General features: G+C 29.5%; 2 protein-coding genes across 2 annotated transcripts; both read left to right on the forward strand.

The window, feature by feature from the left end:
- Positions 1 to 2,323: 2,323 nt before the first annotated feature.
- Positions 2,324 to 7,683, forward strand: LOC107618158 (putative E3 ubiquitin-protein ligase XBAT35). The gene is made up of 9 exons (XM_016320116.3): positions 2,324 to 2,799; positions 3,016 to 3,130; positions 3,513 to 3,593; positions 3,734 to 3,822; positions 3,935 to 4,026; positions 4,262 to 4,343; positions 4,557 to 4,659; positions 5,107 to 5,192; positions 6,682 to 7,683. Exons 1-9 carry the CDS (start codon positions 2,698 to 2,700, stop codon positions 7,309 to 7,311), a joined length of 1,380 nt encoding a protein of 459 aa, XP_016175602.1. The 5' UTR covers positions 2,324 to 2,697; the 3' UTR covers positions 7,312 to 7,683.
- Positions 7,684 to 18,252: 10,569 nt separating this feature from the next.
- LOC110267116 (protein LIGHT-DEPENDENT SHORT HYPOCOTYLS 4-like) lies at positions 18,253 to 20,354 on the forward strand. The gene is made up of 2 exons (XM_088498196.1): positions 18,253 to 19,348; positions 20,041 to 20,354. Exons 1-2 carry the CDS (start codon positions 18,707 to 18,709, stop codon positions 20,050 to 20,052), a joined length of 654 nt encoding a protein of 217 aa, XP_088354322.1. The 5' UTR covers positions 18,253 to 18,706; the 3' UTR covers positions 20,053 to 20,354.
- The last annotated feature ends 329 nt before the right edge of the window (positions 20,355 to 20,683 follow it).

Consider the following 20,683-nt stretch of genomic DNA (forward strand, 5'->3'; position numbering starts at 1 on the left):
TTTCGTCCTCAAATTTTCCGGTGCAAAGCAAATTACACGCCTCATGTCCAACCTTTTTCACCAGAATATCAAAGTCTTCCGTACCAACTGTGACGTGGATCCTTTCTTGAATCACATCCATTACACAAGTGTCGATCTGTACACGACCTACAGTGAAAGAATTACATTCTTTCGTGTCTCTGGCACATCTAACGACTTCACCCCATTGGCCTCCTATCGTTCTAAAAGTGTTAACTGATCAAGCATGCAACGGGACCCCAAAGCACTCCAGCCACACCCTTCGAGTTTCACTATGTTCCGACTCTTTCCATCGCCATACTTTATGGAACAACTGTAAGAGACTATTCATGTTAAAGGTGTAAGCGTCGTTAGCATGCCGAACACTATCAAAAGTCAGAAGTGCTTTGTATGCGCCCATTTCCCGCACCTGAACAACATTAAGCACATTCTTCTTGATCATGTCCTTTAAAGAAGCAAAGTTGATTGCTTTTGTCGTGCCCCCGACAAGGCTCCTCTGCAGCCATTCCAAATTCTCTGTTGCCACTGCTACTTTCACTTTCTTTGTCCATCCATTACCATGCGAGTCTTTGTCGATTTCCTTCTTCCGTATCTCATTTCCAGGAGACTCAGTATCATTCTGATCAACTTTCCTACGTGGCTTCTAGGTAACGATTTGGCGCTTGTCCCTTCCGCACTTCTATTGCTTCTTGTTGCTGCTCCCGGCATTCTTCTGTATTTAGCCTCTTCCACAAACACTATCTTCCCTCTTAGTCTTTGGCGATTCATTTCCGCGATAGCTTTCAATGCCCCTCCTTTCGTTGTGTACCGCACGAAAGTGATCATGTATATGTTTCCACTTTTCTGTTTTCGTGATAGATATATATATCATTGATTCGTCCCGTCCAGCTGAATAAATGAAATAACTATCTCTTGGATATGTCATGCGGAAGATTGCTCACAAAAACAGAGAAGGATTCATTCTCTAGCCGCCGATACTCTTCTCGATTCCAAACCCTTGGATCCTTGTCATGTTCCCTATGCCTACGCCTCCAAGTGTTTCCCACCCCCCCTCTCTCTCTCTCTCATTCTCTCTCTGACAAGTCTAGCTAAAATATTGAAATTAGATTATTAATTTATTAAAATATATGCAATGAGATGGCATATAAAATACGTAAGTTTAGTAAATTGTAAATGTGTTTTCAGATTTTATTCTGTATTTACATATATTTATATTTTCAGACTGATAATTTGTATCCAATAAATAATGAAGAATATTAGAGAGTCATTAAAATTTATTATTTTTTATTAGTTAATTATTAAAATTTAAAAATATGAGATAAAATATATTGTTGAATTATTAGACTAAAAAACTAGATTAAAGAAATTAAATTGATGACTAAATAATAACAAAAAATAATAAATTTTAATGATCTCTAACAATAACATTTCTCATACATAATTATCATTAGACAATTACTCTGTATTTTTTAAAAATTAGAAGATAAATTATTCTTTTTCGTATATTTTTTGTATAATAAAATTTAGTTGTATACGTATTTAACGTGTAAATAAATATCATTATATATTTTAGGATAAAGCTCTACATCCGAACAAAATACTTAAACAGGTCTAATCAAGTTGTTATAACAACTTTTTAAATCACGCCCTCCTTTTCCTTTTCCTTTTCCTTCTTCGTTTCCTTCTCTTTCTCCTTTTCTGTTTCTTTCTCCTTCTCCTCCTCCTCCTCGTCTTTCTTCTTCTTCCAAATTCGCACACGCAAGTTCTTCTTCTTTCCTCCTCCTCCTCCTCCTCCTCCTCCTCCTCCAATGTTGCGTCTTCTTCTTTTTCTTTTACTTTTTCGTTATCGTCATCACCATTAACACCAACATTTTGCTAACATATTTATTAGTTCTGATTTTCTCTAATGCCATCATTAAATAATTTTGGTTCATTTCATAGTTTATTTCGGTCCATTTGCGTGTTAATTGATGTTCACTTGATGCTACTAATAAGTATTGACCAAATTTTTTATTTTTTAAGTAATTTTTTAACTGTTTGTTCAAATTTGAATCGAATTCGGTTCATTTGTGAATTGAGTTAGGTTCACTTGATACTACTTTTAAGTATTTACCAAATTCAGTTCATTTTTGGATTTAAATGAACCTTAATTAAAAGGAGAAAAAGAAAAAAATATAGCAATAACAGCAACAATAAAAGAATGACGATTAAGAAAAAATACGTGAAGAAGAAGAAATGCAGAAAAAAAGGAAAAATGCTAAGAAGAAAAAGGAAGAACGTGAAATAAATGTTGGATTAGTTAAATGTATGATAATTTGATTTGAGGGATTAAAATATATAAAATAAATCTATTAATAATTTATATTCTAATCTCAAAAGATTAGTATAATAGTCACCCAAAAAAAAAATATTAGTATAACGGTTGCCGTAAAGTTATTTCCTCACTCTTATCTCATCCCCTTTCCCCGTTATCATCTTTTATTTTTTCTCATTTTATCAATCAATTTTGACCTTTTCCAGGAAAGTTCAAAATTTTCCTGGAAAACCCTCTCGTTCATTTGAAGCCCATTTTCCCTAAACCTATGAACCCCACTTCATAATTCCTATAAAGTCTACATCAACAGGAAGGGGAAAAAATAATAAGTAGTCCAATTTTGGTTCTAAGGTCGTGCTTGTATCATGGGGCAAGGGCAATCCAAGAGCGAATTGCTCTATCAGCAGGTCAGTTATGGGAACATAGAAGGAATCAAAGCCCTTCACAGAGATGGTGCAGGCCTCGAGGTAATGAAACTTTGCCAAAATTGACCCTAAAATGTGATTTTTCTTCTTCTTAGTTTTGTTATTGTGGGTGTGATCAAGAGGATCATGATGATGATAGTGATGATGAAGATGATGATTATTTGGATTGGATCAATTTGGATTTTGTTGTTGGTTTTGATTTTTTTTTTTTTCCTTTTATTTGTTTATATTCCTGGGTTGAATTTTTTCATTATGCAGTGGATAGACAGAGAAGGAAAAACCCCCTTGATTGTTGCATGCATGAATCCTGAGCTTTATAATGTTGCCAAAACTTTGATAGAACTTGGAGCCAATGTCAATGCATACCGTCCAGGTATTGAATTTTTATCTTATTTATTTTAATGATCTCATTGTTTAGCTCCTTGGGAAATTCTCAATGGAATTAGTTTATTATAATTTGAAAGAAGCTGGAACATTGTGGTGAATTGCTACTGAACAAAATTCTTGAGGTTTTGTAGCAAAATTGAAACTTAAAAAAAAAATTATAATGAAGCCTAGGGTCATTTGTTATGTAGTTTTGGATACTATTGCACCTGTATAGGTTTCGTAGTTGAGAATTTGACATGGTTGGTTGTCTCTACTGAATACTGAATGCTTAACTTTTCTTACCAAAGTGTAGTAATGGAAGTAGAAAACTGAACTTGATTTATGTTTTTCTTGACTTGCTTCAACGGTTGGTTTCAACTATTGTAAAGGTCGTCATGCAGGGACTCCATTGCATCATGCTGCTAAAAGGGGGCTTGAAAGTATTGTTAAGTTACTTCTTTTGCATGGAGGTATGTTCAAGTGTCTACATATGTCAGCAAATTTTTTATTATTCCCTTTAGCTTGAATCTTTGGAACTCCAGAAAGTGTTACTTAATATTTTTATTGTTAAGTATATATTTATATGGGGTTTACTCTTTCAACCTTTCAGCAAATCCTTTGATCTTGAATGATGATTGTCAAACTGCTCTTGAGGTCGCCAGGGCCAAAGGACACAGCAATGTTGTTAGGGCAATTGAGGTACATATGAATTTTTCATTATGTTGCTATATGAAGTTGAATGCACTGACTATTTTATTTTTTCTTCTATTTATCACCATATCTGTGACATTAATGATTATCGTTTCTGCAGAGTCATCTATGCTTGTTCTGTGGTTGGATGCGAGAATTTCATGGACCTGGCTTTCTAGAAGTAGTAGCTCCTCAGTTGGTATCTAGAAGAGTGTGGGTATCATGTGATATATCATATATTTTTCATGCGGCCTTCTATCTGTACCATTTTCTGGTTATCCTTTCAAGATTTATTGCTAGATGGCTGGGCTTGCAATCTCATAACTAGCAATTTGTTCCCGTCGCTTCAAAATAACTGTCAAAAAAAAATCAAATAAAGTAGTTTTTAAATTTGTCATATAGTAAAATATTTGTGATCTCATTATTGATTAATTAAAGTTCTTTGCAGTTGGGTGGTTGTTTTACCAGTTGGCTCCCGCAATCCTACCAGACCTTACAAGTTGGAGCTTGCTTTATATTCTACTTTGCAGGTATTCCATGGTCAATGTATCATCATCTCTCTTCCTTCACGCATTCACAGAGAGAAGACAACAGTTTCATGTTTTATTACAAGAAAGAATGTTTGAAATATTAAAATTAACACATAAGACTTGAGTTGGTGCTTTTTCTTCTTTGGATATTTTTCCCCTGTTGTTCACCTTGGACATACTTGAGTTTTTCAAATGCTGTAACTAAATGAGCAGGATGGACAACCACGAACACTAATTCCTCTGTGGAGGGCCAATTTAGAAGAACCAAAGCTTCACCAGTCTGACCCGTCCGTGACAATTGCTGATATGACTTCCCGTAATCTCCTATACTGGGTCCTTTTTTTGTTTGTCACCCATTCCTTTTCACAATTACATTTTGAGATATACATTTGTTGCTAATATTACTAAAAATGCATTAGACACACATCATATTTAAGAGTGGAAAAAATAAAAAGTGGACATGGTCACAAGGACAAGGTATTTAGAAACTTCAATATATATTTCTGACTGAATATTAAACTTCGGCCGTGAGTTTTATTTGTTTTTAAAACATATATTTGCATTATAATATTATACCTATGAAACTTGTACAACCAGGAGCGAAGATTGAAAAATGAAGCCAACTTTGCTTCTATTTTTAATGCGGATCATTGAACTTCACTTGCATCATTCCCTGGCATCTGTTTTGCTTTTTCGTACAGCATATCCTTCCTTACTTCTTAAGAGGCTTTTCCATTATTTTGATTTGTCTGCATATTTCTAGGAACACGGGTTAAACTTGCACCTGCAAAAGAGAATGACAGGCACCAACTTGCATTGTTTTCTAACGCTTGCAAAGGGATTCCACAGGTATGCCGAATGCCACATGATATGTATGCTGGTGTTATTCTGTTCGTGTTATGCTTCACATAAAGTGCAACTGTAGATCACAGGTTTTCTTTTGACTTTTTCTTTGAAGATATATATTGCACTTAATAATAGTTGATACATAAGTACATAACTTAAATCCAAAGGAGGAGTGTTTAGTGTTTTAGAAGAAACTCATTAAGATGAAAAGAATAAATTCCAGGGTATTTGAAGGATAAGAAATCAATGAAGAAAAAGATAAGAACCAATGGTTCAAAACTGCCTAACCCAAAATCTTTCAGGATACCTCTTTAAAGAGATCTTGCTTAAGATGAGAGAGAAGCCGAATGTGTAATGGTATCGATACCCTAAACCAGCTGTTGTGCCAACGAAGCCATTTTAAACTATACAATATGAGAGCTAAGCTCCGACTCTATATACTAGAGTATAGCTTAGATTGCACATTGCTACGAAATTTAACCCATTCACCTTAAATCAACACTTAACAAACTTATCATTGATATTGGTACAAGGAACAAGTGACACCCGACCTTCACCAAGGTTACCAAACCAAAGCTCCAAAAAGGAACTAAATTAAACATCATAAGAAAATATGAGGGATCACACTGAGAAAGGGCCAAGGATTACACACACATTTTAGGAGATGGGGCTTTGTGTGTTCATCTAGTCTGGCTACAATCCTACAACAGGTTATTCGTATTCCCTCATGGTCTAAATAGAAGACTCGGCCTAATAGACTTTCAAAGGGGCTTATCAAGAGAGAATATAGTCGTATTCAAGTCCGACAAATGAGTTAAGAATTTGAAAAAGGAGTTGCTCGTAATCAGCCCCGCAGAGTCAAGAGAGCAGTTGTATGATAAAAATTGGCAGCCTTATGTTGCTGAAATTTTGGGTATAAATACAGCTTATAAATTAGCAAATAGTTTGATTTGTAATTGTGCTTCTGTTATAAAAGAGGAGTGTAAATCTCGTTTTTAACATTGTTATTAAAGCCACTTGTATTTTTTAATCATTTCAATTGTCAAAGACTTGCATCTATCCGATGAAATGTGATGTTTTATGGGGATTATTTCCGTCAGATTTGTGGTTTTAGATTTCAGTGCAGTGATGCAAATCATTTTCCAGAAAAGCATAGGATATTGCCTGATTCTCTTCAAGAACATTTGCGTAATTTGTTCTGCCTGTGGCAAATGATGTTGATTGTAGTACCAATTCATATGTTAATAGCTTATACTACCACTGTTTTATTCGTGAAGTACATGTTTCTGTATCTGGTTTTGTAATTGTTCCCTTTCAAAATGGTAAAATGCAATAGGTTCTGATTCTTCTCTTATATTTCACTTTAATTCTTCTGCAACTTAGAAAATGTTTATAAAGATTTTTCAAATGATCATTCTCCTGATGCATAATTCCCATGTTAACTTCGTGATGATCTAATCTCTCTTTTTTTTTTTTCCTTTTCTTTTTTCAGGCAAGTCCGGCATTTTTGCAAAGTAATGTGCCTCCGGCCACAGCACCACCATCTACAGAAGGCGAAGGCGAAGACGCAGAGCTGGCTATGGCCATCAGTGCATCTCTTCAGCAGGCCATTCAGGAGAGACCACCTTTTCCAGCTGCCCAACCAAACTTCGAAGCAAGCTCTTCAAGCGGCGGTGCAAACAGAAGCAAACTTGGTTTTCTAGGCACGCAAAATCCAAACACAAGTGAAAGCAAGCCTGTACAGGAAGTCCATGAAAATGCCTCTGCTGGACATGCTGCCAGCAGTCTTGATTTCGATCCATCAGCTCCACCAGCCCCTCCAGCTGCCGATGATGATATTCCAGTGGACGGCCCCATTCAATACCCTTCAATTGACATAAGCCCCGTGGACATGTCATCGCCAGTTGTTGAGAACCTACCGAAAGATGAAGAAGGAAAACATGCCGGAGGAAGCGGCTCATCATGTGTGATATGTCTGGATGCACCGGCAGAGGGGGCATGCATACCATGTGGTCACGTGGCCGGATGCATGTCGTGCTTGAATGAGGTCAAGACAAAGAAATGGGGTTGCCCGGTGTGTCGAGCGAAAATAGACCAGGTCATAAAGCTGTACCATGTTTGATACAAGCATGCAATGTTTCTCTGATGAAAAAAGTGGAAAATGCACATTCAGTTTGAAAATTTGCTTGGAGCTAGAACTGAAAATGACAAACAGAAAAGAAAATGTTAGATAGAAAGTAAACAGGGAGGGGGACCAGGGTCCACATCCACATGGGACTTTGTTTGCATATAAGATTGCTTTCAATGGATTTGTTGGGTTAAATTTTTTACTCTTGGTATCTCAAATGTGAAAGTGAAACTTAGTGGAAGTTACAGGGTCTAAAAATACACTACTTTGATTTACATGTGAGAGTGAAAAATGTTTGTATAGTGATCTTCAGGATTCCTGGGATTTGTAGCATATTTATTTCTTCACTGGTTAGGTTTCTGTTGCATTCTTCTTCTATGCCTTCTTTTTCCAAGCCCCCCCTCTCTTTCTTGAAAGATTCTCAAATGAACTTCAGAAAATGGGATAAGAAAATAAAATAAAATAAAATAAAATTATTCTGTTAATTTTTGTAGTTTTTTTTTAATTTGTAATTAAGTTTTTATATTTTAGAAGTTTTTAATTGGATTTTTACATCTCTTTAAATTTATAATTTGATCATTTTTAACAGTTAATATTACAAAATTGTTTTCATTCGTTTCACACTATAGCAAATGTCTTAATATATTTTGTTAAGTTAAACGTTTTTGGAATGATAAAGATGTAAATATAAATTTAGAATTAGTGTACGAATTTAATTAATTTTTTTAAAATATAAAAATTTATTTATAAATTTAATAAAAATATAAGAATGAAGAGAATAATTTAACTTAAAAAAATTAAGTAGGGGGGCATATTTGAAATGGGTTGAAATGTTGAATCATGTGAAAATGACAACTTGCACATTTATTAAGTAAAAAATAAATGGAGTAAGCAAGTTGCTTGTTGAGAAAAAGCCGATTCCAAAATGATTGTAGCGATGGGAGTAGATTCGTTTCTGTAAAAGATTTCACATCACTTTATTATATAATTTTTTCACTTTTGATTAGTGGGATTTATTATTTATATCTGATTTTATTTTTTTTTTTAATTTAATGAAAAAAAAAAGACAAAAAAATAAGCTTCTGTGGATTTTTATACCAGAGAATCATTATTTCTCTCGTGGAGTCGTGGTGATGAAGTGCTTAAAGGACATCAATTCATAAGTCACTCTAGCAAAACAAATTTATGCGCAAATGTGTGCATATATATTCCAGGATCTAGTGGAATTTAATCTTATATTGTGAGTATAATGTTTCTAAAAAAATGTTATATATATAATATTGAACGTCAACTGTTAAAGTAGTTATTATAATATTTTTAATATATATTTATAAAAAAATACTCTTTTATCCTATAAGATGTCTAAATAATATAATTTCCTCCTCCGTATTTCTAAAATATATACTCTTATTTTATAAAATTAAAATAACATACACTGTAATTTATTTAACCAAAATACCTCTTCAATAATTATTATAGTTATATATAATTCTGTGATACTTATTTGGTTGGTTCAAAATAATAATAATAATAATAATAATAATAATAATAATAAGAAAGATGATAATGTCATTTTTGTATAAATTTATATAAAATACAATGTAAAAGAATCATGTAAAGAGTTACATTACAAAAATAAGAGTGATATTATTATTTTTAAATAATAATAATAATAATAATAATAATAATAATAATAATAATAATAATAATAATAATAATAATAATAATAATAATAATAATTAGTGTAGGCAGTACAACTTGCATCTGCGGTCCAACTCATTTTAATCTGGTCGGAGTGTATTGACAACTCGAGTTTAGATGCTTAGTCAATCCTACCATTTAATCTGCACCCTTAATTTATCCTAAAATTATTTTTTAAAAATTTAAATTAATAAAAAAACAATATAAATTATTATTTCTAATACATTTTTTAAGTAAAAGTTTTTTTTGCATAGATCTTCTTTTTTCTTTTTATTTATCTTATATTATTTTTTTCTCTTTTGAAATTCACCAAAGAATCAAATTTTAAACTTTTCGAACACAAAATTTTGATACTATATCATAAAACTACTTCTTTTAAAAATTTAAATCGATAAGAGAAGGTAACATGAATAGTTATATTTTTAATATAATTTATAATGTTTTGCACAAGTACTTAGTGTCGCTAAATTAATAATTTAATTGGATAATAGAAAATCTATAATATTTGATATTATAAAATATAGAACTAAATGTGTCTAAGTGAAAATAAATTTGTTTTTGCGAGTCGGATCATGTACGACCAGGTTGCATTATTAAGAGATATTTAGAATGCGAATAAGATTCGAATTTAAAAAATTTAAAATGTGTATAAAATTGTACGTAGAATTTAAATTCTATCCTATCATACTTGTTAGCATACCTAATTAATAACAAATTAAATATTTGTTGCAAATAAGAGTAGAAGTGAATTGAGTTGAATCGAGTTAGATTAAGTTTAAGTTTAACTCCTTATGATTCGCCTCATTAATAATTGAATCTATTTTTTAAGTTCAAACTCAACTCACCAAAAACTCATGAACTGGTTCGAGCTCACAAACTAATCCAAATAATAGGAACATAATTTATAATTTTATATTAATAAGTTATAATTTATATATATTAAAAATATTAAAAAATATAAATATTTTATATTGTCTATCTATTGATTATAAATTTTTTATTTATGTCCTACATTAAAATTATATATAAAATATGATTATAAAATTTTAAATAATTAAGAACATTATATATAAATGAATCTCTTTTATTCCGCTCACAAGCTAATGAATTGAGTTTATCTAAACTCAAATTCAGTTTATTTAATTTATAAACTTATTTCTAGGATTAAGTTCGACTTACCAGCTTACGTATTCAGCTTATAAAACTATTAATGAATCGAACTCGAGCACTGTTATAATCAGTCCTAGTTGCAAAGGATTTTACAATGACATAATTTGCATTGGAAAAGGCTAAACTTTTTTTAATTGAAGATCTATAAGTTGACTCATCCAATTGTTAAGGAATCTGTGATTTCTATTTCCATTTTCTTGAACCATGCATCTCCTTTAATTATTGCAGGCATAATAAGTCCAAATAACAGCAAATAATACACGTCAATGAAATACTAAATTAATAATAAAATAGTAAGTAAGAAGCCTCTAAACTTCTCAATCATCGTACATCTTTCCCCTAACATAAATTTAACCTAGGACCTCCATTTTCAGTCACTCCTAGTCCTAGAGCGATGAACCATAATGAGTATAAAAGAGGAACTACGTGAAACACGTGAGCCAGGTCAAGTTTTATCATCTTAATTCATTTTCTTTAATGGGGACCAGCTTTTCATTTTCTCTTATATGTATTCATTAGCCGTTGCTTTTTACCAAGTTAAAAAAAAAAAGAAAAAAAAAACTAGCATTAGAATTTTGAAGGCAAAGAATAAATGGTTAGTTGTCAATTATATTGTCACATCACTTATATTTTCACCATATAACATGACTTTCTTTTAAGGTCAATAACAAAATGATGTTAGACCTAAATTTTGATAAAAATTTCTACCTTTTCTTTGTTTTTTTTTTTTTTTTAATTCATTAAACATTAATCGCAGAGTTCATGCAAAGTATGCAAGGCTTTCAATGCCTTTCTTTCAAAAGTGTGTAGAATTTCAGATAAAGTTCTTGGCATCCCAAATACAAGAACTCTACATGTAGTAGTTATATTGCTCATTTATATAATATAGTAGTTAGCCATGCATGCTCATATAAAAAATAAAACTATATCATCTTTTATTTATTCATTTATTTATATCGATATCTAAACTGAATCATAAAAAAAATGAATAATAATAAGACTTGAAGAATTGCAATTAGCTCGTTTAACGCATTGTTTTTTACTTTTAAATTCAAACTCAACCACTACTATAAAAAGTTAAAAACGACCAACTTATTATATAATAACTACTTAAGTAAACCTAGTGTTAGTCGTTATTAATTACTTTATATCCTTATTTTGTTTTCTCTAAAGAAGCTTCAAAATTTTAATGAAATTAACATGTAGAAAGGTAAACTACCGACTGATATAAGTATAAAAATATGGATTTGGATTCTCTAAAGTTTGAATTTCACTTTAAAGAGTAAAGTGTGATCTCTCACTATTTATTTTATAGGTAGGACCAAGAATAAATATGAGAGAAAAACTATTCAAGGGTAGAAAATCACACTTTACTCTCTAAAATACAAATTTAAAATTTAGAAGATCCAAATTCTAAAAATATTACCAAAAATTGTTATTGGATGAGATATAATCTGCATGTCAAATGTATCGCTCTATAAAGAGTATGAGCTGCATAGGTTTTATTCATACATGTTTTTGCCAGACTCTAAAGTAGAATTTATAGCCATTAAGAGAATCCACGCTGGTACCTTTTCAACGACTTGCGTGCGATTTTGTAGGGAAGGAAAAATAAGGTCTTAGTATATGTATAAAAGCAATATTACATCATTAATAAATATTATTATTTTAGATCAGTATTTAATTAATAATAATTGATATTTATAAATATAGAAGTTTATACATAATAAATATATATTTTGTATTTATGTTTAACAGAATTTGTTAGAAAGCAGCCATTAGAATTTTTTAATATTAGAAATATTAAAAAATTATTATAATTTATTATTTTTAATAATTAAATAATTATTAATATTTAAAAGTGTAAATTAAAATATGTTGTTAAATTAATAAATTAAAAAATTAAATTAATAATTAAAAATAATAATAAAAATAATAAATTTTAATAATTCACTATTATTTTTTATTTAAAAAATATAAGCTAATAATAAATAATATTTTGCGATCGATTTTTCCATTATTTTTTCCCTTCTTTAATATATTTTCATTTGTCTTACTCTTTAGTTTTCTTTTGCATGATGTTTTGCAAAAAAAAAAAATTTTTTTATATAAAAGACAACGTGTAAAGTTGAAATTCCAAGTAAAATTTCTCCTCCGTTTTTCTCAAGCATCTTTTTGTACCTTTTTTAAATGCTTCGCTAAAACTGAATTTTTCCTTCATGAAAATTGGCCTTACAACATGTATTTTATTATGATTCAATTAAGCATATGCGGCGGTTTAAAACCGCCAGCTATCCGGTTTAAAACCGCAATCTGTTGAAAATCCTACTGTAGTGCATTGTGAATGTTTTCTCATTATTATGTAATTAATTTTTTTTAATCAAGTTGGATTCATCTAATGGTTAGTTCATTATTTTGTTTAAATTTTGAAAATTTGAAGGCAAATTCTTAGGCTGTATTTATTTACAAATACAAAATATTGAGACAGAAATATAAAAATACAAAATTATGTTTGTCAAATAAGATATGAATAAAGGTATTATGTCCAAAAATTTTGAATTAGTGTATTCTATATCCATTCTAGCAGAAATGACACAGAAATACTAATAAAAAACACAACATTTTTTTTTAATTCTTGTTAATTTTTGATAATTATATTTTTTATTATTATATTTTTCTTCACAAATTTTTTGAATAAAAAATAAGAATAAATTAAACTTTTATAATTTATTCTAATTTATCACCAAACAAAATATAAAGACACTAATTTTGTGTCTTTATTTTTTTGTATCTTGTTCTCAATGTTTTGTTTTGTTCTATCTCACAACTAAATGCAGCCTTAGAATTTATATCTACAACCAATTAATCATTAATCTGTTAGACTAAAAAATACCATAAAAATAAAAAAATTCATTAATTTTTTCTATAAATGTGATCTTCTTTATATTCTTTTTAAAGAGAAAAATAGTATATATAAAGTTGCAGGTTCAAATTTTATCATTGTTATCAATATACCACTAATTATCCGGCCTCGTATATCAAAGAATTTAAATTCAAATTCAAATCTTTCACAAGTTTTGTAGTCTCTGATTTTAATAACAAATGCGCCAATTCAATATATATTACTAATATTAGATTCTAACTAGAATACAAAGTAATTATATATTTCGGTACCTTTAGAAATTGAGAGAAAAAATTATCTTTTTTATATATTATATATTAATAAATTTTGTTATTCCGTATTTTAAAGACACATGTTAAAAATATCATAAAAACTATTGTACTAAACATTATTAATTAAAAATATAAATTTTTTTATATTTTTAATATATTAATACTTTAAAAAATTTTATTATTATATTCTTACATAATATGTTCCCTCAGAACACATGATAATTAAATTTCATCTTAATAAGCCTAATTATACATGTATTTAACACACACAAAATAAATCTTATATATTTTATTTGAATAATATAGGATAGTATACTCAATTAAACTCTAAATAATTAATTTATCACGACTAAAAATTAAGACTTATATAATCTTATAATATATATTTTATGCTTGAATTATTTAAGAGATATAATAAGTGTGCAACATAAGCCTATTATACAATAAGATAAATTACTCTCATTCTCTTTTTTATGCTTAAATATATAATTAAGCGTACGAACTAAGGCTATTATACAATAAAAAGATATTTTACTCTCTATTTTTTTAAAAAAAAAAAAAAACAATACTAGACTAATTGCCCTAAAAAAAAAAAAAGTATATATTCATTTTGGTCCTCAAAAAATTTTAAATTGGATATTTTAGTCTCCAATTAAAATTAATTACTCGATTGATTTCATACTCTCCTTCTTCACCTTCACAGTCTTCTTTTCCATCTTTTCCTTCCTCTTCTTTAGCTCCAAGATTAAGCTATGGTGTAATTGTCACACGTATTGCACCTACCTCAACATGTCATGAACTACACACTTCCTAAATCTTTGTGACTGGTACATCCACTTCCTACGCACTTCACCCACCAAAAGCATTCACTTCCACGTCTTCGATAACATCACCTCCAACCCTGTCACGTCCACGACATCCTCAAGACCAAGTTCCACAACTACTCCAAGGGCACACCTTTCTCCACTCTCCAGCAAGCAAAATAGATTGTTGGACATTAGGACATCATGAGAAGATTCTCCTTCAACATCATATGCAAATTCTCATTTGAAATAAACACCGAGTGCTTCATTCCTTCTTTTCTAGAGTCCAAGTTGGCAAACAGCTTTGACCTCGCATCCAAGCTATCAGTACAATGAGCAATATCGCCGTTACTGCTCATATGGAAATTGAAGCGATTACTGAACATTGGTTCGGGGTAGAAGCTGAAGAAAGCAATCGGAGTGGTGAACATTGTGGTCATGGAGATGATAGGGCAAAGGAAGAGGGAGATGGCAACGACGACGACAGGTCTTAACAAATCAGACTTGCTGTCTAGATTCATAGGATCCGTCGAAGACGATAACTAGTTGAGAGACATAGGCATTAGTTTCCTGAGTATGAATTGGTTGAGAACAAGTTGAGGATTTTTTTTTTTTTTTTGTGAACATTAAATTTATAGAGTGTGCATTGTGTAGTTTGAAGTTATAGTGTTAGACTACTAGTGTTATGCGAGATATGATAAAAATTGGAAGAGAACAATGTCGAAATGTTTCCGAACAGAGGAGATTAAGGATCATTTTGTCCTCTATTAGAGTTGTCAGGGACTATTTTGTCCTCCGTTAGAGGTAATGGAGTAAAAGACTTAAGTGATTGACAGAATTAATTATTGTTAGGGACCAATTGAGTAATTAATTTTAGTTGGAGACTACAATATCCCATCTAAAATTCTTTAAGGACCAAAATGGATATATACTAAAAAAAATATTCACCTTCAATAATTGATATGCGAAATTGTTTTTTTTTTTTTTTTCAAGTTAACAGATTTTGCATGCTATAATGGAAGTGGTCGAAGTGGTCATTGACAATCGATAAAAATCGAATTGAAGAAAAGTAGAAACTGTTTTGCATTATTTGCTTCTGGCTAGAAAGCCCAAGTTAATATTTGTCCCAAAAAAAATCTCTTTCCCATAGCTTTTTAAAAATCTAAATTATTAATTTATTATAGTTTAAATTTTTCAATAATGTCATGACCGAATCCTAAAAATATGCATGGTCCCAATAACTTTAATACCAATACGGATCAATACACGTGTCGGTTTCACTTCATGATTTATAAACAGGTGAAGTTTAAATCGAAATATAAAGGTTGTGAAACCCCCCTTTAAATACTATATATGTATAGTAAAATTAACTATTAAAATTAATTATTATTATAAAATATATATTAAAATATAAAATATATATTAAAAAATTAAATAATATATATATATTATATATAAATATATATAATTTTAATAATTAATTCTAATATAATTTTTTTTTTGTTTTTGTTATAAAGACATAAACCCGTCCCTTATTTGATTAATTATATTGTAAAAATAAATGAGTATAGTCTTACTCTTATTAATGAAGAGATAAACCAAACTATCACTATGACGCTTTTCACGCTTTTATTTTTTATATGATGTTTTTTTTTTTTACTAAAAATAGAGAGACTTAAATTCGCGACTTTTTAAGTAAACATGAAGAGATTATATTATTTGAATTATAATTCATTAGCATTTTTTTTATATGATATTTGCAAAGATAATTACCATCAATGTGATATACTACAGAAAAATAAAAGAGTAAATATATTTTTTGTTCTTAATATTTGTGATATTTTTAAACAATATTTTTAATATTTTTTATTCATGTTAAAATTATTTTTTAATGTTAATTCTATTTAAAATATTAAGAATAGTATTAAAAATATTTAAGAGTAGCTTTGACACGAATTAAAAATATTTTGGATAAAAATAAATAAATAAAAAATATTAATAATAAGATTAAATGTTAAAAACATTTTTTAAAAAATTACAAATATTAAAGACAAAAATATAAAATCATGATAAGTAGATTTCGTTACAAATGATTTCTTTTAATATATTTTTTAAAATTTTTAGAATAATAAGTTGTGGATAATGATTTTTTTAATTTTTGTATAATTTTTTTAAAAGTAGAAATTATTAGCAACGATTTTTCTTTTTATGAAAATCAATGGTCGAAATTTCTATTTGTGGAAATCGTTAATAGCATTTCTACGATGAAAAATGTTAAAAAATTATAAATTTTGAAATTGTAGCTAATCATTTTATTAGATTCTGAGACAGTCTAATATTCAAAGAATTTTAAAAAAATCTACCATATTTAGTAAATTCATATCATGCAGTCTAGTATAGAAAAAAAAAATTAACAACGATATGAAAATACGCGATTATTTTACTAATGGCCTGGTTTGATTTAAGAATTTTATTAATTTGTATTTTAAAAATATAAATTAAGAATACTATAAAAAAACATTTTATTAAAATTATTATATTTTCAAAATATGTCTATAAAACATAAGTTAGTTAAATTTTTTATTTAATAACATAAAATATAGAAAAGAAATTTGAGTTTTCCGATGAAATTACGTGTATATTGTCCTCTATATTTTTAGCTTAGTTGGTGGTTTAATCGAAGGACTTTGCCGTCAATGATTTTCATCATTGAAATCATTATAATCTGCACACAGATATCTAGGGATTAGCACTTGTTAAAAAGTAACCATTTTACACCATTTTAATGATGGTGAGTTTCACAAGCCCTACTTGTAGGCAATGTTGTTTCATGATCCCATTCTCAAAGAAGAGAGGTATAGGTCCTACCAACACAACATGAAAGGGCAAATTGGTCATTTCAATTCAGGACTTGTCAATCAACTCATAAAAGAGAAGCAATACAAAATCATATTATTCTCTCTTTTTTATTTATTACTATTATTATTTTTAAAAACCCATTGGCTTTATATCCTGTCTGCATCAATCATCCCTCACAGTCACTTTCAACCTATTTCCATTTCCACAAAAACCCTAAAAGCCAAAACACTTCTTCTTTCTCAATTAAGTCCTTCTAGTTTTCTCTTTGTTTATTATTTTTGTCATTGTGATTGATTCATATTACAAAAAAACTCAATTTTAAATATAATTAAATAATAAAATTAAAAAAAGATTTGATATATTAAACAAATTAATTATAAATTTAAGACAAATTTATCGAATAATATATCTTTGGCAAGTCCTTAAAAAAAGTAAATTAAAATATAAATTAAGACATTTTTATTCAGACGATCAATATTTAACTATCTATATTTTATTTAAAAATAAAAAAAAATTGTAGAAAAATTAACTCAAATAAAAAATAATTTTTTAGCTAAGAAAATAGTTGAAAAAAACTTTTTAAAAATTTAACTAAGAAAAATTAATTTATAACTTTATTTATTTATAAATACTTTAAAAATTCTAAAATTATATTGTAATAGTAATGAAATGACTAATATCAAATCCATCTAATGGTATCGATTACTAATAAAAGAAATTACAAATTCATATATTTTATGAAAAAATTTAGGAAATTAACTAGGGTGTAATTAATTTGGAACTAATTAGTTAAAAAATAATTTTTATTTTTAATTTTAAAATTTAAAAAATTAGCATAGTAGATGGTTGTATTTTTTTTTTTTTTGGATAATAAACTTATATTTTAATTAGTTGATTCTAAATTGACTATCCTAGTTAGTTCCCAAATGAAATCGTTTTATTAATAATAAATATAGTGCATGGTGTCTATATGAACCCACACAATATTTTATAATGTTAACAAAATTTATTATTATATAAGAAAAGGAATACTATGAAGAAAGTAGTTTTTAGAGAATAAGAATAAAAAATATTAAATATTCATATATTGACCATAAATTTTATGTTAAAAATACTTTTACTTAATTAGACAAAAGAAAATGTATAGTATCACTAAGTAAAAAAAAAAAAAATGTATAATATGATTACATAGGGTATAAAGCAAGTATTCTAGGAGTTATCAAAAATCAAAGAGGAAATGAAGGTAGCCCTCTCTTGTAGGAAATTAGGGTACACTCACTAACACTGTACTTTTACCCTTTTCATCTTCTTCCTTCTTCTTCCTTCTTGATCTCTCTCTTCAATACTATCATCCCTATCCCTATAATACTGTTTTCAATTCACTCTCCTTTCTCTTTCTTTCTCTCTCTCTCTCTCCACAACATGCTTCAAAATCCCTGATAAAAAATCTGAAGCCCAACCCACTCTCCTCTCTTTTCTCTCTGAAATCTTCCTTCTTCTCCACACAATAACTGAGTCAACTGTCTTTCCAATAAAGCAAATTCAAAAAGAAAAAACAGTAACATAGAGAGAGAGAGAGAGAGAGAAATTTTCAAGAACACCGAATTATTAAAGATCCAAAATCTTTATCTATATATATAATCTTTTAGATCAGAAGCGCAAGCATTAATTACTGAATAGTCATGAATTCTCTTCAAGAATTTGATTCATCATCAAACACTACTTCATCACTCAACAACAATTTCGGAGTACTACCTTTATCTTCTCCAGCTGCATCATCATCAACCTCATCACCACCGCCACCGCAACCACCACCGCCACAACCACCGTCAACTCCAACCACACTAAGCCGCTACGAGAACCAGAAGCGCCGCGACTGGAACACCTTCGGCCAATACCTCCGGAACCACCGTCCGCCACTCTCGCTCTCCCGATGCAGCGGCGCGCACGTGCTGGAATTCCTCCGATACTTGGACCAGTTCGGAAAAACGAAGGTGCACACGCAGCTATGTCCATTCTTCGGGCACCCGAACCCGCCTGCACCGTGCCCTTGCCCGCTCCGCCAAGCTTGGGGGAGCTTAGACGCTCTGATTGGTCGGTTAAGGGCGGCGTTTGAAGAGAATGGCGGCAAGCCGGAGGCTAACCCTTTCGGCGCTCGCGCCGTTAGGCTTTACCTTCGCGAGGTTCGTGATTCTCAGGCTAAAGCCAGAGGCATTAGCTATGAGAAGAAGAAGCGCAAGAGGCCCCCACACCAACAACAACCGCAACCGCAACCGCAATCGCAACCGCTCCCGCAACCGCAACCACCTTCCACTAATACTAGTGTAAGTTATTTATTACTTACAAGGACACAAAAACCTGCATGTATACTGCATACTTCTTTTCTTCCTTTCTTTCTTTTCTTTTTAAATTCAAAATACTAATTTCATAAGCAAGCCAGATTCTGGCTAGCTATATCACTATTTCTTTAAATGGATCAGTCATATAAAAAATTTTGATTAAGAGATTGATTATTTCAATTATTTTCTTTTCAATTGAGTATTTAGGTTGTAAAATTATTAGTTGTTTTGTATAAAGATTTATCGAATTAATAATTAATATATTAGATGTTAGTCTTACTGATTATTATTAGTGTATAGTTTTTGTAACTATTAACTATATTAACTAATGTCACTAGATCTTGCTTATATTGAGATTTAATGATTGATGAGTTGCTTAACTTTAACTTATCTTGTTATATATCATTATATTATATGGATTTAACTTTTATACATGGTTATGTATTATAACAAGAGAAAAAATTAAATAACTATATGTTTTATACTTATTCATCTGGACAAATCATTCGAATTAAAAAAAAATGTTATGTGAAAAAAAAATTAATTAACCAATAAATTGATATAATATATGTGTTATTTAATTTATTTTTTAATATATATTTTATATTTTAACATGTAAATTGATTTAATGGTTGATTTTGGTATATAAGTGATACTTTCTGTATTTGGTTATGCAGATGAACTTGTGATTTGAGAATGGGGTTAGAGCGATGAAGCATGGGGAGACTATCTACTACAGGCTTTGGAAGTTGATTAAAAAGGTGCAACCTAAACAGCAGTGTTGTTGGGTGGAAGAAGCAGTGATATCGGGTAAGTTGAGAAAGCAGTAGCAGTAGTAGTAGCAGCTTGTGATGAAAAGACTCATGTTAAATTGAATCAATCAATGAACGAACCAAGGTAAGTGAGAACAAGGGGCTGTGTTTGTGACAGAACAATACATCGTCCAATTTGTAGTAATAAAAAAAAGGAACTTGTCTATGTTCTTTTTTAAGATCCTATATTATTTATATTTTTATATAATATATATTACCAAACAAATAATATTATTGGATTTCAACATCTTATGCCAGTTAATTAATCACTTATTCCGCCTATTATTGTGTTGTATATTATATTATTGTAGTAGCTAGTCATCTAGCATTATTTTTAATTGTTTAGTAGCTAGCTAACATTATGCATTTAGATTTTTAGACCAATAAATTTAATTTGGTGATTATTGGTTCATGTTTTTGGAAGATTTGATAGTTTGCTAGTACCCTGTTAGTTTAAGGAATTTATGTGGTTTCATACTTTGGTTTATACAATTTTCTCATGCACAGT

This window comes from Arachis ipaensis, chromosome B9, assembly GCF_059453495.1.
Source record: "Arachis ipaensis isolate K30076 ecotype BB chromosome B9, ASM5945349v1, whole genome shotgun sequence".
Classification (NCBI taxonomy): Eukaryota; Viridiplantae; Streptophyta; class Magnoliopsida; order Fabales; family Fabaceae; genus Arachis; species Arachis ipaensis.